Here is a 17,901-nt window from a genome sequence, read left to right as displayed (position 1 = left end):
TGAAAGGTGTTTTGTCATGTCACGTTCTCTGACTCAAGTTCAGTTTAATAAAGTTGTAGAACTCGACAGAAATATCTTCTAGGAAGTGATGAGCAAATTGACACTCAGATAATACCCAAGAAGCTTACGTTTTATAATTGAGTGTTTCAGAGAAAAATAAAAGAAACAGGTTCTTCCCATTACCTGAGTCATAAATCACCTGCTCCCTTTGTGTGTGAGAGAGGCCACCCAGTGGCTCATCCTGGTTGCTAATCTGCGCTGTTGTAATCAGTGAGCAGATTGTAGAGCTGGTCGTGAGTACCAGCGTCTGTCTGCACACCTGTTACATGTGATCCACGTGTGGGCTGGCATCTTTGAGGGTTCACGAAGGATCGGTTTATTTGTTTTTAATTATTCTTATTTTTGGCTGCGTTGGGTCTTCGTTGCTGCACATGGGCGCATGGGCTTCCTCTAGTTGCGGCGAGCGGGGGCTACTCTTTGTTGCGGTGCGCGGGCTTCTCACTGCAGTGGCTTCTCTAGTTGCGGAGCACAGGCTCTAGGCACGCGGGCTTCAGTAGTTGTGGCACGTGGGCTCAGTAGTTGTGGCTCGTGGGCTCTAGAGCTCAGGCTTAGTAGTTGTGGCGCACTGGCTTCGTTGCTCTTTGGCACGTGGGATCTTCCTGGACCAGGGATCAAACCCATGTCCCCTGCATTGGCAGGTGGGTTCTTAACCACTGCGCCACCAGGGAAGTCCCGAAGGGACTTTTAGAGTATGTATTGAGCAATACCAGCAGCATAAAGATGGGAAGTTTCTTAGCAAAGTCATAATAGAGGTGACCGTGTTTTCTCCTCTTGTCATTATGTTGCAAGTGTCATTCCCAGTTGTTGCAATCTTGTCTTCCAAGGGATTTCCACCCTGGCAAGCTCCTAGGGTTTCAAAGTAGAGGGCTTGGCAGGCTCATTGAGCTACGAGTCAGAAGCACTTGAATGAGTTCCTAGATTCTCTTTCTGACGTGCCAAGATACTTCATGAGCTCTCGTACTTCTTGTCCTCACGTCCCTCTCTGTAGAGCAGGACTGCATCCTGTGTACTCACGGCAAGAAAGGTTTGATGAACTCATCAGTAGTTGAAGGAAGCATACATGGGAGCTGGTACTTTCCTACTCCTGAGTTAGAAATAGGTAACCACCACCCAGTCAGAAAATAGGCAGAAGACCTAAATAGACATCTCTCCAAAGAAGACATACATCTCCAAAGATGGCCAAGAAGCACATGAAAAGATGCTCAATATCACTAATTATTAGAGAAAGGCAAATCAGAATTACAATGAGGTATCATCTCACACTGGTCAGAATGGTCATCATCAAAAAGTCTACAAATAATAAATGCTGGAGAGGGTGTGGAGAAAAGGGAACCCTCCTACACTGGTGGTGGGAATGGAAATTGATGCAGCCCCTATGGAGAACAGTATGGAGATTCCTTAAAAATCTAAAAATAGAACCATATGATCCAGCAATCCCACTCCTGGGAATATATCCGGAGAAAAACATAATTTGAAAAGATACATGCACCCCAATGTTCATTGCAGCACCATTTACGATAGGCAAGACATGGGGCAACCTAAATGTCCAGCGACAAAGGAATGGACAAAGAAGATGTGGTACATGTATACAGTGGAATATTACTCAGCCATAAAAAGGAACGAATTAGTGCCATTTGCAGCAACGTGGACAGACCTAGAGATTATCATACAAAGTGAAGTAAGTCAGAGAAAGACAAATACCATATGATATCATATATGTGGAATCTAAAAAAATGATACAGATGAACTTATTTACAAAATAGAAGTAGACTCACAGACATAGAGAACAAACTTATGGTAACCAAAGGGGAGGGGAGAGGGATAAATTAGGAGTTTGGGATTAACATATACACACTACCGTATATAAGATAGATAGGCAACAAGGACCTACTGTATAGCACAGGGAACTATATTCAAGATCTTGTAATAACCTATAATGGGAGAGAATGTAAAATATATATATATATATGTATAAATGGGTCAATTTACTGTGTACCTGAAACTAGTGCAGCATTTTAAATCAACTATATCTCAATAAAAGTTTTAAAAGGAAAAAGGAAACCATGTGACATGTTAGTCATTTAAGTGCGGTACGTGGAAAAGCAGTATGTTAATAGTTGTGTGGATGACTTAATAGGAACTGGATTGAATCTAAAAATAAAGAAATAGAGAATTGTTCAACAGAGCCGGCATGCGTTAGATATTTAGCACATGCCTTGCCTTTTGTTTTGCTCATTTCCGAGACTATGGAAGAAAAATGTGATTTCTCTCCTTGAGTTACTTATGAAATCACTGAGTAGACAAACAGATGTGAAATCCAGAGCGAGTTAAGACCGTGTGATTCAATGCCAGAGAGTGGACGCGGGGAGTCTTGTTGAGGGGTGTGGGGCGTGAGGACCCAGGCTGGGCCCCTGAAGAACTGGAAGACTTAGCAGGCAGCCCGGAAGACATTCTGGGCACAGCCCGAGTAACAGGTGGGCGACCTCCGTGTCCAGAGGAGGGAGTTCTTCTGAGGGCGCCCTGGAGGGGAGCGTGTGCATGCGACGGTGGGCCCAGACGGGAGCTTCCAGGATGGAAAGAGACAAGTCTGAGCCTGAGCGTTGGGGTGTCTGTGCTGGAGTAGGGTTCTGGGTTGGTGAGGGGAGTGGTACGGCGAGGGTTTGGGGGACGTGGTTACGTGGAGGTGGTGGTGTAGGGAAGCAGCAGAAGGCCCCCGACAAGCGGTGGGCGCTGCACTTCGTGTTCCACGCTCATTTTTCTCACAGAAACTCTCAACCAAGTACGATCATACTTTGCAGACGTAGACCCTGAGGCCTAGGTGAATGGTCACTGAGGGCCCAGGGCTAGTAAGTGAGGGAGGTGACAGTTAAGCCCAGTCGTCCCCAACATCGGAGCCTTGGCTCCTTGGTGAAATATCAGATCCAAGCTCTAAGGATGGAGCTGGAGGGACTGGGCTTCTAGTAGGTGTTTGAATCGTTCAGTCTTAACGTTTTACAGCATTTGGTAAAGTACTTAATTTCTCAAAAGCACTGCGCCATGTATGTTGTTGCTGATAAGTGTCTGTATTTGCGTGTACCCTGGTGTGTACGTGAAGTTGATAAAATCATGAACTTGAGAGACCCGCCTGACAGATTTCACTGTTAATTACTTCTACAGTTAAGATATGGCTCATAAGGAAAAGTAATAAGAAGCAGCGTCATATAATTCAGTGTTTCCTGTGTTTATTGTGGTTCTCTATATGCCTTAAAGAGCCTTTGGGCTTCCCTGGTGGCCCAGTGGTTAAGAATCCGCCTGCCAATGCAGGGGACACGGGTTCGAGCCCTGGTCCGGGAAGATCCCACATGCCGCGGAGCAACGGAGCAACTAGGCCCGTGCGCCGTGGCCGCTGAGCCTGTGCTCTAGAGCCCGCGAGCCACAACTGCTGAGCCCACATGCCACAACTACTGAAGCCCGTGCGCCTAGAGCCCGTGCTTCACAACAAGAGAAGCCACCGCAGCGAGACACCCGCGCACCACAACCAAGAGTAGCCCCCGCTCGCCACAACTGGAGAAAGCCCGCGTGCAGCCACGAAGGCCCAACGCAGCCAACAGTAAAAATAAAATAAAATAAATAAATCTATTTTTAAAAGTAGAGCCTTTTCTAAGAGGAATTTTCCATTGAATACCAGGCAGGGCGGAGGGCGTGTGTGGGTGAGTGTTCCTTTGATAATCCAGGCATGGTCTTCTGGATCATGGAGTTCTTTAAATTCTAAAAGCTTAGACATTGACTAATCCGCCACACCATGATACGGTTAAACTGCCCTGTCTTTCGTGGGCTTGTGTTTCTTTTGGGAAGATATGTATCAGAAATCTCCATAATCACCAGGACTTAAGCTTCAGTTCTCTCAGAGCTGGGCAGGCCGTCACCCTGGTGCCCCTTAGATTATAACTTAATCTAAGTTATAGACATATTTTCTCTCTCTCCAGGATTCATTTCTTTTTCTTGACTGTTCATTTACATTTCCCTCTATTTCCATTTTCCTCGTAAAAGTGTTTATTCTTCAGGAAATAAGTAACTACTAGATGGTGTACTTAGAGGCAGTTGGGGTGTGTTCAGGTAATTACTTGTTAGATATTTAGGAGTCCGAGGACGTGTAATCCTCTTTTCTTTAATCTCGTTGAGGTAGAGCCGATTTACAGTGCTGCTAACGGCTTCTGTGCAGCACGCTGACTCAGCTACACACATATATTCTTTCTCATACTCTCGTCCACTGTGGTTTGTCACAGGATACACACATATATTCTTTCTCATACTCTCTGAGTATCGTGCCCTGTGTAATTCCTTTTTAAGGTGCTCCGCTGACAGCTCTCCGTGGTTCTCTGTGTCCCTGGAGCCTGCACACGTGGGGGCACCATGCTGTGTTAGGGCTGCACGTGCTGCCCTGCCCTGTCACCGCTGTGCTTGACCTGGCCCATCTTAAGTTTGTCCCCTTTCTCGAGGGCCCGGTCCTGGCCTAGGAGCTGAGAGTCCAGGGAGAGAAGAGTCAGCCCCTCCTTCAGGGGATGGGCTCTCGACCCCCTATCCGTTTGTCCCAACCTTCAGACCTAGCCTTCCTGTGTGCTAGGTCTGTGCTCAGGTTTCCACCAGTGATTTTAAAATGGCTTACGCTCACTTCCTTTCTTTCACAGTTCTCTGACCCATTTCGTTCTTCCTCGTAAGATACCTGAGCCAACCCCTCTGTCCCTCCTCTGCTGTTACTACCCCTGGGTCTGCAGCCTCCTGGGCTCACTGGGACCCGGGCAGCCTTCCATGCATCGCTTCCCCAGTGAGCCTCGCTGCCCTCGTGCCAGTGGCTCACTTCCGAAGGCGGAGCTCTGTGTGTGGTTATGGGGCCCCATAAGCTGCTGTCTGTGTGCTTTCTTCGGGTCCACACACTGCTCCCTTCCCTGTCACGATGCTGGGGAAATCATTTAGGAAATTGTGCTGAGTTGGAAACTAGGGCCCAAATTATCTACTGCAGACAATTAATCCAACAAAAGCTAGATTTTTACCCCAACCCTTCTCAGCCTCCTGGCCCCCTGCTCACAGGGAAATCTCAGGGGAGGAGCATCTGATTGGCCTGGCTTGGGTCCTTTTACCACACCTTGCTAGAGGGAGGTGAGTGAACTCCAGGTGAAAGGGGATTGGCATGCATTCCACTCACCGTACGTACGTTGGCCTCTGGTCTTTAATGATTATATATATACTTTCGGAACGTAAGTCCCTTGAAGAAAAGGTCTCACTGTAGATCGGTTGTGTGCTATACCCAGCACACTGTGAATTTCTGATAAATGCAAAGCATTGAAGGAACTTGAGCTCAAAATACAAATCCTTTAAATTTCCAAATTTCCATTTCCTTTGCTCATAAGGACCAGGTACACCGATGGCAAGTCATCGTCCTCTTGCTGTGAATTTATGACACACGGATTGAGCAAGGACTTGCAGGAACGTGTAAAGGGAAGTCATTGCAGCCCGGTCTTTACTTTCTGCTTTGGAAAGTGTGCGAGAAGCGTAGGACTGAGGGGTCACAAAAACCTGTGGGTGAGAGTGGGAATTTAGGGTCATTGTGTGTGTGAGCATTTCGACTGTTTGGTAGCAAGTCTTAAAGAATGAGAGCCATCCTTGGGAAACTGGGCTTCATTCATTCAGGAATCTGCTTTGCCATATTCTTTATTTCTCACGCTTAACCTGTGCTTAAACAAATGTTGGGCCGCTAGACTTTGCCTGATTTGCTCTTCTTTTCAATGGGAAAAATATTCTAAAACGTGAAAGTTTCCATCCTGGATATAGTTGAGGAAAAAAATGTTGGTCTCACCAAAGTTCTCATTCAGTCACTTCCCCATCTGTGACAAAGAACACAAAGACTGAGTGGAAAAGCCCCCAAGGAGGGAGCCAGATCGCCTGGTGAAAGTACAGCATGACAGCAAACATCTGGGTTTCTATCATCGGCCTTCCCACTACTAGCGTTAAGTCTCAAAAATCTCGGGTCTCGGTCACCCGAGACAAGGTCGTGCACCTGTGTGGGTCCTTTGCCGCAAGCAGCAGAAGCCGACTCTTGTCAATTTAGCCGGAAGGGACTTCACTGGAGGGATGCTAGGGATTCTTAGAAATGGTCAGGAGACCGAAGAACTAGGGTTGGGGCCGGCAGGAAACAAGGCACCTGTGGAAGTGCAGGAACCAAGAATCGCTGTGGGTATTCGTGGCGGCTTTTGTCGAGCAGGAGTGCGGTGACCCCAGCTGCTCCCGGCCTCCTGGCCGCCTGCTCCAGGCAGGCGGCCGGGAGGGAGAGTCTGATTGGCCCAGCTTGGGCCCTGTTCCCACCCTGTGACGGAGGGAGGGGCCTCCAGGATTTTCCCAGGAAAGGTCTTTCTCCAGAGGGGAATCAGGACGAACCTAGCGCGAGGAACTTCGGCCCAGCGGCCAAAGCAGCGAAGGGCCACCACAGGGCAGCGGAAGGAACCGCGTGACAGGAGGAGGCCACGCCCGCTGTGCCTTCAGTGACTGAGTCTCAGAAAGGTGTGCTCGCGGACGCCGGCTTCGAGGCGCGTTGCGTCTGTCTCCGGCTCACTGCGTACCTGCCCACCCCCTCCTCTCTCCTAGTTTGGGGCTGGAGGGAAGTCTGTTGTGCCCTTGATTTGCACGCGTGTGGGATCCTGAACACGTGTGTCAGGAGCTAGTGGTGAAGCAGTTATACTGTGATCAGTTTTGAGAAATTCAATTTTTTAGGCCGTTTTGTTTTTAATTAATTTTTTGGGAGTATAGTTGATTTACAATGTTATGTTAGTTTCTGCTGTACAGCAAAGTGAATCAGTTATACATATACATAGATCCACTCTTCTTAGATTCTTTTCCCATACAGGTCATTACAGAGCATTGAATAGAGTTCCCTGTGCTATAGGTACTTATTAGTTATCTGTTTTATATGTAGCAGTGTGTATATGTATCCCAATCTCCCAATGTACCCCTCCCCCTTCCCCCCCCACCATAACCATAAGTTTGTTTTCTACATCTGTGACTCTATTTCTGTTTTGTAAATAAGTTCATTTGTACCGTTTTTTTCTATTCCACATATAAGCGATATCATACAATATTTGTCTTTTTCTGTCTGACTTACTTCACTCTGTATGACAATCTCTGGGTCCATCCATGTTTCTGAAAATGGCATTATTTTATTCTTTTTTATGGCTGAGTAATATTCCATTGTATTTATGTGTCACATCTTCTTTATTCATTCCTCTGTCGATGGACGCTTAGGTTGCTTCCATGTCCTGGCTGTTGTAAATAGTGCTGCAGTGAACATCAAGGTGCATGCATCCTTTCGAATTATGGTTTTCTCTGGATATATGCCCAAGAGTGGGATTGCTGGGTCATATGGTAGCTCTGTTTTTAGTTTTTTAAGGAACCTCCATACTGTTCTCCATAGTGGTTGTACCAGTTTACATTCCCACCAACAGTGCAGGAGGGTTCCCTTTCCTCCACACCCTCTCCAGTGTTTATCGTTTGTAGATTTTTTAACGATGGCCATTCCGACCGGTGTGAGGTGATACCTCATTGTAATCTTGATTTGCATTTCTCTAATAATTAGTGATGTTGAGCGCCTTTTCACGTGCCTCTTGTAGGCCGTTTTCCTGGACTGCGTCAGTGTTCACCCTGTTTGCCCTGTGGCACATTTCCTATGTGCTCCGTCCATCACTGCCCAGTTACTGAGGATTTGGTATTTTAAGTATGTCCGTCAGTAGCCACACTTGTGCCTTTTGGCCTCATCTCGATACACAGCTCTCTAGCCCCGTCTGATTTTAGCTGTCCTGGAGTTGATTTATGCGTGTAGCACATGGTTTCTGAATAAATATTGCCTCGTGATTAAAGCTATGCCTTTCAGGGACTGTTAAGTTACCCTGCCAAACCTTGTGATGGGAAGAATGGCAGTAGACGCCTACACCTTTTTCTGACCGTCTCCATGTTAAAAGGAGAGTACAGAGACTTCCCTGGCAGTCCAGTAGTTAAGACTCAACGCTTCCACTGCAGGGGGCCCGGGTTCCATCCCAGTTCAGGGAGCTAGGATCCCACAAGACTCGTGGGAAAAAAAGAAATAAATAAATACAAAAAGCATAAAAGGCGAGTGCAGTCTTCCAGAAGGAAACGGGCTTTAATGTCCTGGGATGTAGGGAGATCACAGGCCTTTTTGCTTACCTCTGCATGTTTGATGACGCTTATAGTGTGCCCCCGGGGCGCAGGAAGGAAATAATGACTGGGTGCAGTTTTGTCAAGTTAACATTTAAATGACTGAGGGATGACACCCCAGCTCGGGTCCCGCCATCACCTCTGCCCCTGAGTCTGATGCTGCACAGAAAGTTCTGGACGTTCTGTTGTCACCGGAAGCATGGTGAAGAGTTGACCCCGTGTGTCTGTCCCGCAGCACCCCGTGCTCGACGAGCCCATCGCCGAGGCCGTGTGCATCATTGCAGACACGGACAAGTGGAGCGTCCAGGTGGCCACAAGTCAGAGGAAGGCGGTGGACAGCACGAAACTCGGCCAGGACGTCCTGGTCTCAAGCCAGGTGTCCAGCTTGCTTCAGTCCATCCTCCAGCTTTACAGGCTTCACCTCCCCGCCGACTTTGTAAGTATCGTTCTCAGACCATCAGAGAAATGAGCTAAAAAAGCATTTCCGCAGCATCGTGGTTATAAAGTCACGAATTCCTGTGTATTGATTTTAGTCTAACTGGATGTTAGCATCAATGAAAACAGAGCGTGTGACACAAAACCAGCACACGGGCTGGATTCAGTAGCAATAGTCCTTCTGGAGACAGAGAGCACAGAGTGACACAGTCTTTTTGAACAAGTTACATGGAGAAACAGGTCAGGTATGGGGGCAGGGATCGAGCATAAAGGGAAATTTAAAATCCTCCTTTGGGGGACTCATTGGTTTTCCCGTCCTCAGGTCAAATGCAAGCCAGCCAGCTTCCGAAGGGACTAGTTCCATCTGTTCAGAGACCATCCTCCCAAAGTTGTTATGGATAAATAGAATATCGTTCGTGTAAACACTTAAAATGCGGAAGCACTGTAGCCATAGGGGATGGTATCAATTGTTGCTTTTCGAATGGGATTTTAAAATCACTTTGATAACGTTACATTAAATACAAACAGTAGACAGACCCCCTAAACTCCAAGAAAATGATCAGCAGCTCTCCCTGAGTCCCTGGAATAACATGCAAAACAAATTCCTGTGCGTGCGTGTGTGTGTGTGTGTGTGTGTGTGCGTGCGTGCGTGCGTGCAGAGAGATCAAGAGAAAATACACTTAGCAAGGAAGGGAGCAAGGTTTCCACAGCAGAAGCGCAGCTGAAGGGCACGTACAGGGCAGAGCCCCGTGAGTTGGCGGGGCTGCAGCTGGGATGCGCTCACCAGCTTTCTGGACTCCCCCTCCGTCAGCCCCAAACCAAACAGCATCTCCCTTCCCGCCTCCGGCCTCCGCAAAAGATGCAGAGCTATTGACAACCAAGTAGGAGGCTGAATATGAGCCACCTCCCTGGTTGCTCATGGACGGTTTCCCCTGAGCTCTCGTGACCAGATCTGCAGGTGCGCCACACTCCTCGGAAGGTGTCCTTGGAGGAGGTGCTTTGAAACGCTGGCCGTCACCTCAGGTGACAGCACAGCGTCACGGGGCGCCACTGGACATCATGGGGGTCACGTCCGGGCTTTGCCGTTGGTTCGTCGGGCATCTCGGGGCCACAGCTTTCTCCTCTGCAAAGTGAAGATGGTACCTAGGCAACAGGCATGTGTGAGAATCCTCCAAGGTGCTGCTTTCTATCTGTCCAAGCTCAGGCGAGATGAGATGCCCTGGCAGCCAGTGGACAGTAGTGGCCAGTCCGTGGGCTTTCAGAGGCCTGGACTCAGACCCAGGCTTCTCTGCTTCTGAATCGTGTGCCTTGTCGAAGCTGGGGCACAGCAGAACCTATCCTGTCTGGTTATAAAAATTAAGTGAGATAATTCGGGTAGAGCACTTGAAGTAGTGTTGGATGTTATACACACTCAGGAAACAGCTACTATTAGTGTAACTTAGTGAGAACCAGTTGTGTGAACGGCGTTCATGGTTTTAAAGGCGGACACCACCTTTTCACTGAAACCTTTATTTGGGCTTTAAACTGTAGGAGCCCTGTCCTCAGGGGTAACACAGAAGGCACCACCTGTGGCATGTTACAACCTGATGTCTGTTCTACATTTGTAGGCAGTTTTTCCTTCTAGTAGCAACTTGCATCGTGCTGGTTTAGAGGCCAAAGTCTGCTTTTCTGTAAGGGAAGAGAGATATATTTGATTTTACAGTTTTTTACTGTTATTTTACCAAACTTTTATATTGTATTCTATAATCCATATCTCTTGCTACGTGTGATGTCTTAGTTATCCCAGCAGTAAATTACCACAGTTAATTCTTTTTACTTCATCTAGACATAAGTTACATATAACTACTTAATAATATGAATGACTTGACAAAATCAGGATCAAAGAACATTTCATCTGCGGTTTAAAATTCTCCTTAAAAGTCACTCGAATGAAACACGTGATTAAAGGCCTGTTAGGACCTTCAGTACGAAAAGAGAAAGTAGGTATTTAAAATTTCGGAAGTTAAAGTTGAAGAAATCCATTTCAGAAAGGAGGGAGAGGAATCCCAAAACAGTTCAATTTCATAGTCAGGCTTTGAAAAAACTTTCTAAGTGCTCTGATTGCAAGTCCCGTGCACATTCCATATGAACCAATGTTCTGTTTATTTCCGCACTGCAACACAGTTTTCCTGGGGACTATGAAAGCACAGTAAACTCACTATTTTAAAACATAAAGGATTCAACGTAATGTCAGTGTTCTTTTTAATATTTTACAACACTCTTACTAAAACTTTGTATTTGCTCCACGAGGAACTGACACTGAACAGGAGACCTTTCCGCACTTAACTCTGTTTTCCTGGGGGAACATTTTCCCCCAAGAGAATTGGCGAAATCCTCCTTGCTTTGATTATTACTCTTACCCACTTACCAGTTGTGTTTCGTCCACACAACACGATGCACTTAAGATTTTAAGCCAAGGAAAAACGGAAAAGATTGCATCTCGAATGGATACTTTTTCCATGTCACTGATCAGCCCAGGTGGTCGAGATCAACATTTTCAAGTGCATCTGTTAATCTTTTTACCTTGAAAATAGCAGGCATAATGGTCTAGAAGAAAATCATGTCTGATGGAGTGACCCTTGCCAGAGCCATCAGGTGACTTACTGAGCTGCCTGGATCGGTCTCCCTGCCAAATGCAAAATCATTTGCCTCTCGTGCAAGACACGAGTGACTGCTGCTCCCTAAAAACGAAGCTGGACACAGTTCCAAGGGTAGAGATGTTCTGAACAAAACTGCCCTTTCTTCATTGTTACTAGAGACCTAGTTAAAATACACTCTTGACAGCAAAAAAGAAAATGGTTCAGAATAACCTTGTTCCGGTCATTCTTCTGGGAATGAATTGCAGCAAAATAATCTGAGATATAGGAAAACAAGAAGAAAGGTGCTCTTTACGAAATTATGTATAATAACAAAAATGCAGATGGCTATGTGATTTTAGTAATGGTAAATTCACATTCTGAAAAATCAGTCAAAAATTATATTGATAAAGAATTTTTAATAACATGGGAAGAAAGGATTATCAGAAAGTTTTTTGAAAGCAAGAAATAAGTATACTTATAGAATGATTTTAACTATGTAGAAACAAATGCTTTTTTAGAAAGGCCGGAAAATATGTATGAAGATCTTAACAGTCACTGGAAAAATTAAACTTTATTGTTTTACAAAAACCTATTCTTTTTTATTTTTTTAAATTTTATAGTGGACTGCAGTAGATTTACAATGTTGTGTTAGTTTCAGGTGTGCAGCACGTGGTACACACACGTATCTATTCTTTTTCAGATTCCTTTCCATATAGGTTATCAGAGTACTGAGTAGAGTTCCCTGTGCTTTTCGGTAGGTCCTTGTTGATGACAAAAACCTGTTCTCATCCCTGCTCATGGTAGGGTTTGAGCTGGGTTGTAATTCTTGAAGTATAAGTTAAAGAGATGAGATGACAGTAGCGCACTTAGAAATGGATTGAGGGAATTACGGCTCTTAGACGTTGGCAGAGATCCGAGTTCTTGCCCTCACCGTGAGCGTGATTGGCTTTGCAGTGCATCATGCACCTGGAAGACAGACTACAGGAGATGTACCTGAAGAGTAAGATGCTGTCTGAGTATCTTCGTGGACACACGCGCGTGCACGTGAAGGAATTAAGTGTCGTTCTGGGGTGAGTTCTGGGGAGTGCCAGCATCCCCCTGCGGGGGGCTGTCCCCTGCGCTCTACCCACTGACCTGTCCAGCCTCTGGGGCTCCCCAGTGAACGGCATGTTTCTTGTATCTGATACTGGAGTGTCACACCCGGAAGCACATGCAGACCTTGAAGCTAGTGGTGCCTTGTGAGTCTTCCCCCTGGATTATTTTACCCTTGAAAGTGAAAAGCGTAATCCTACTCCGTCTGCCCATTTCTCGTCATTTCAGTAAGATGTGAGTCACGAGCTGTCACACACGCGGCAGCAGCTGTGTTCTCCTTGCTTTTTCTGGAGGAGGCGGGGAAGGCCGTTCCCCTGGACTTGGGGGCCCGTCTGCACGTCCCGGGGTGACCGTACTCTCCTCCCTTTTGTTATGAGCCCATCAGAAGAGGAGGCGTGCATGTTATCGATAACGTGTATCATTTTCCAGAGGCTTTGCCCTAACTTCTCTGGGGGAAGACGTTCTGACTTGTGTTTGACTCTCTGCTTAGTTTTCCACAGAGAAGTAACAAAAAAACATCGTGTAGATGATGCATTGTCTCCCTTACCTGTGATGATGACCTCCCCCCCCCACCACCACCACCACTTTGGGGCAAGGAAATACCGTGTATAAAGCGTCAACCCTGAAATTCTCTGTTAAGCCTGCCAATCAAAGTATTATTTCAAGGCTCAGGCCTCTGCATTCCTGTCGGACTTTTCATCTTTCACACCCAGGATATGACTTATACTGTATTGTTCGGCTCTTAGCGTTTCCTGTCACTTTTTTTTTTTTTCTTACATCATTTAAAAAATATTCTACCCCCCTCTTTTTTGGCAGGCGGACTCCCAACCACTGCGCCAGCAGGGAAGCCCACTATTCTCCCTTTTGAGGCATGTGCCTTTGCACTTTTTACTTAGGCCTCTTCACCAGCCTCACCGTAGTCCTACCCCGCACCCCATCCGCTTTCCGATGCAGGACGTGCAGCTTTTATTTCCAGGACGCTTGCCTGGCCCCTGACTGACAGGTGCCCACCATCAGCACCCCGAGAAGGATGGCGAGGGGGATTTACCTCCTCGTCGCCAGGCCCCTCAGCGCCTTGTTAGTGGGGGTCCCTCCAGCCCCTCCTTAGCCCCTCCCGTGGTCAGGCCAGCAGCACTAGGCGCTGGGAGCTCCCTGTCTGCCCTGAAATGAGATCCGGAGGGAGCATTACTGGAGAAGGCATGGAAAACCCCACGAGCTCATGCCAGCTGCCTCTTGAGGTTATATTTTAAATTTTTGGTTTCGGAAATCAAGGGAGAGCATTAGGACATATTTCAAGGAGCAAGACTGCCCTGACTTCTCCAGGACGCGGGGCCTTCTGCGCATGCCCACCTGTGACTGTCGGGCACGCGCTCATTGGGGGTCTCGGGCGTGTCAGCCTTGAAGAAATCTCCGGGGTTCTGGAGACGCTGCCACCGTCATGCGTTCCCAGAGACGAACGTGAAGCCGGTGCAGACTCGGGGTGCAGGCCGGGAGGGCTGGCCGGAGGGGGACTCGCACAGAGGCCGCGCAGGGATGCGGGGAACGTAGAGTCACAGGGACAGGCTCCCGTGTCCCCGCCTCGTTCACTGCGTCATCGGTTCTGGGCACTGACCGGCCAGCCCTGGGCTCCGGCGCCGGGGCCCTTCCCGTAAGTCCTGCTGCTTTAAAGCAACGTCCCCTCCTTTCTCCGCCTTCAGGATCGAGTCCAACGACCTGCCCCTGCTGACGGCTGTCGCCAGCACTCACTCTCCGTACGTCGCTCAGATACTCTTATAAGCTGACGCTCAGGACAGCTGCTCCGTGGAAGAAGGATCAGCCGCTCAGCCGAAGGAGGGAGGACAGACGGCCGCCCCGCAGGACCGCGAGGCCCGGGCAGGGCAGACGGAGCCGGTCCGGCCGCGCTGGGCCGGGCCAGGCGGTGGTGTGAGCACGTCGGGGCCCAGAAGCGGGGCTGAGACATCTCCGAGTTCCAGCGCGAGCTCCCCAAGCTGGGGAGAGGGGTCCCACCGTCCTGAGAAGACGGTCAGCGCGGGGACCCCGGGTCAGCGGCCGAGTGAAGCCCGCGCGTGCCACCCTCGGCTCCAGTGGCTGCGGCGTCACCGTCACCGTCACCGTCTGGCGCAAAGCACGGGGGGCCGGGAGCTCCAGGGACCCGCTGCTTCCCCGTCTTGTCCCAGTCTACCGTGTTCGAGGTGCAGCCACGGGTAGGTCAGGGACGGGTCGTTGGTGCGATCAAGGCGGGAATCGGCGCGGCGTCCTCAGCCCGGCCCCGTGTGGTTCCGCGGCAGCTGCGAGCTCGGGCCCGACCCCGCCCGGCTTCTCCAGACGCTTCGCAGCTCTCGGCAGCCTTTCAAGCGGGGCCGTTCACCAAAGTTGGTTCTGTAAGCTGGCGAGTGGTTCTGTGGCTGAACAACTCCCCGCGGAAGCCACCTTCTTCCTATACTAGTTAATACAAATGACTATTTATACCTTAAAAGGCCCAGCTGTCCGGGTGGGAAATGAAAGCTGCAAGAGTGCAGGATGACTCATGAAAGGAATTGGTTTGAACGTTTGTAAACAATCCAGATGTGAGCTGAATTTTTACACTATCATCTCTGTGCCTTCCAATCCCTATGTCCTTTTCAAAACAGCTTCCCAGAAATTCGCTGCCCCGTAGTATGAAGACCTGCCAAAATGAAGCATTGTTTATTTATGAGCATCGTGTGCTTTCTACAAATCCTTAATTTTCTGTTGACGTTAACTGTAGTTTACTGGCCGTCATCCAGGGTAAAGGAAAAGCTTCTTCGGTAAATGGATGGTTGAAAGGCAGGGGGCTAACCCAGTACAGCAGAACTGTTACACCTGCAGATCTTGAGGTCGGTTCGTTATAACCAGGCTCTGATTTCCTTCTCTTTTATGAATTGATGCTGGTCCTTTCCATGTAGCCTTTGCACCTAAGAATATGAAACGACTTCCCTTTCGGGAGTTAAGATGACTTCATACTTTCTACTTGATAAAATCCTGATCCCCAAACCCCAGTTACATTCATCCGTGTCTTTACTCTCTGACAAACGCACGCGAGTTACTTGTTTGAAAGAGGAGAGCGGCAGGACCAATGGAGAGACACAGGTGTGTTCTTCCTTTCTTAGGAATAGGTCAGAACTGCAGCCTTCCCCTCTCTTTTTTAATAAATCTTCTTTCTTTCTTGTGGCTGCTCCAGGCGGCTTGTAGCATCTTCGTTCCCCGACCAGGGACTGAACTCAGGCCCTCCGCAGGGAGAGAGCACCGAGCCCTAACCCCTGGACCCCAGGGAATTCCGCCCCCCTTTTCTTTTTACGGTGTGAAATGCAGAGAGGCGTGTTGAGGCTCTTAAGATCTTGGATTTGTATCGTATGCCTTTCTCTCATAAAAGTGACGTTGTCCATTCTTTCTACGTTTTCTGTTTCCTCTTGCCTGATGTCTGGCACGAGACGGGTGTTCCGAGTCCTTGGCTCCGTGGCATCGCGGCGGTTGTCGTGGACCTCGCCCATGGCCACCCTCTCCCCGTCCGTGCTGAGTGAGGTCACAGCGTCCCCTCTGCACCGGCTTCGAGCACCCGCAGTCTCGGTTCCCTTCTCCTCGCTGACACGTTCTGGGCGCTTCCCCTCCCTCCTCCCCCGACCTTCCAGGGCTTCACAGACAATAACTATGAACAAAAATCAGTGCACGTGGCGGCCGGTGAGCAGTAGACCCGGCCCGGGGGACGCTGAGCTTCAAATGGCCGATTCTAAACTCCACGCATTACAGATGCGGCCCAGCCCCCGGAAGCTGAGGAAACTGGCCTTGCCTCCGCATCTCCTGTCCCCCGCCTCCCCCGGGAGAAGGTGACGGAGGGAGAGCGCTCAGGACCCTGGGCAGCCCCGACCCTCACGGCTGCCGCCTGCACAGCAGACCAGGGATGTGTTGCTGCTCGTTCATAAACCCTCCCCTGGAGGACATCCACCTGTGCTCTCTCCCAAACTCAGCCTCCTCCCAAAAGCGGAAAAGAATCTCATGGGACTGTGTGGAGACACACACCGGACCCCACCTGGCGGCTTGGGTGTGTCTTAGCCCAAGAGGCAAGGAAGGGACCCACCCTCGCCCAGGCCCACCTCAAGAAAAGAAACAAAAGTAAAAAGTAAAAAAAAAAAAAAATGTACAAATAGAGAAAACTACCTCAGTTGACAGGATTCCACCTTTAGGGTTTCTTCAACTTTGACGTCTTACCTGTTGAGTGCACCTTTTGTAGCATCTTGCTTTTCCACGCAAGCTGGGAGGCAGGACAGAGCGGTGTGTGCCCGCGTGACCGTGATGGGCCTCTCTCTAGCATGTCGCGGTTTTATTTTTCATAGACTGACGGGTGATATGAATGTAAAGATCATTGTGTACGTTTAAACATGACAATGAAAACTTAAAATGTAGCTTCCATACTTGTGCATAATTCCAAAGTATTTTATTTTTATCAGTGTTAAATAGCTTTTTGTATAGGCTTCAATCCATTTTTCTGAAGTGTGCTGTTTTTTAATGAAAGTAACTCCAAACTTTTCACATCCCATGGAACTGCCGTTTACACATCGCAACTTTTTAAACTTTCCATATTTTTCAAAGTTAACTTTTTTCGAGGGATGAAAATCCCTGCCTGCTAAACGATACTAAACTGTTGTTTAGGCCCTTCTAATTAGGTCCTGAGATTTTATAAAATTCAGCCTGTAGCTTTTTAGGTTCCTCACTAGAGTTGGTTGTACATAAAAATAAAGAATATAAAGTGACCCCACGGTTCTTTTAAATATCTGGATTTTTCCACTAACACATCCTTTTGGAAGTATTTTGTCCATGCATACTTTCACCAATAAACTGAAAAAGCCTTTAGCTTCTCGGTAAATGTGAACCATTTGTTTTCTCTTGTGCTTTGGCGGAGGGGACCTTTTAATATACTGTTTGCCTAAATCAAGCAGCCCCCTCTGAATGTTAATTTTTAAATGTCCACCTTTGGTGAACCGTGTATCTTGAAAGCAAGATTGCAATATGCTTAAATTTAAGTGGTTTAAAAAGGAGAAAATTCTGGGATTGATTTGTTACTACTGAAGCGCCATTAAGACAAATTGGTAGGACTTGATGTTTTTGATCAATGGCAATGTACGGAAATTTTTTTTTTCAAACTTGTTCACGTATCATTTTGACCCATTCTTATGTGGCATTTGGTGCAATAAACCTTCCGAATTTATCTTGAACGTTTTCCTGGTACTGCCGATGATTTGTTTGTTACGTTTAATCAGACTTAGACGTCTCACTTCCGGTAATTCATGCTGACACAAGCCCACTGTATATGTCAGTGATGGGCAAGGGCTCCTGGCACAGGGTGGGCAGGGGCTGAGGGGGATAGGAGAACATCTTGTCACGTGCAGGGCACCCCGGAATGAGGCGTTATCCCACCTCCCGTGTGACTCACAAAGATCCCGCTGACATTCAGGTGGGTGAAAGCCTTAGTTTATAATGAGCT

The 17,901-nt window shown here is 48.1% G+C and overlaps 1 protein-coding gene across 1 annotated transcript in view; it reads left to right on the top strand.

Annotated features, from left to right (window-relative positions):
- Window positions 1–17,632, top strand: part of FNIP2 (folliculin interacting protein 2) — an 86,729-nt gene extending 69,097 nt beyond the window's left edge. The window contains exons 17-19 of the mRNA XM_024746139.1: window positions 8,495–8,695; window positions 12,267–12,382; window positions 14,102–17,632. Of these exons, the coding sequence (XP_024601907.1) occupies window positions 8,495–8,695; window positions 12,267–12,382; window positions 14,102–14,180 (396 nt within the window). The 3' untranslated portion in view covers window positions 14,181–17,632. The remainder of the gene's footprint in view (window positions 1–8,494; window positions 8,696–12,266; window positions 12,383–14,101) is intronic.
- Window positions 17,633–17,901: the final 269 nt, after the last annotated feature.

The sequence above is a fragment of the Neophocaena asiaeorientalis genome, unplaced genomic scaffold (assembly GCF_003031525.2).
Source record: "Neophocaena asiaeorientalis asiaeorientalis breed wild unplaced genomic scaffold, Neophocaena_asiaeorientalis_V1.1 scaffold51, whole genome shotgun sequence".
Classification (NCBI taxonomy): domain Eukaryota; kingdom Metazoa; phylum Chordata; class Mammalia; order Artiodactyla; family Phocoenidae; genus Neophocaena; species Neophocaena asiaeorientalis.
The sequence above is the reverse complement of the archived record's forward strand: the minus strand, read 5'-3'. Positions and strand labels throughout refer to the sequence as shown.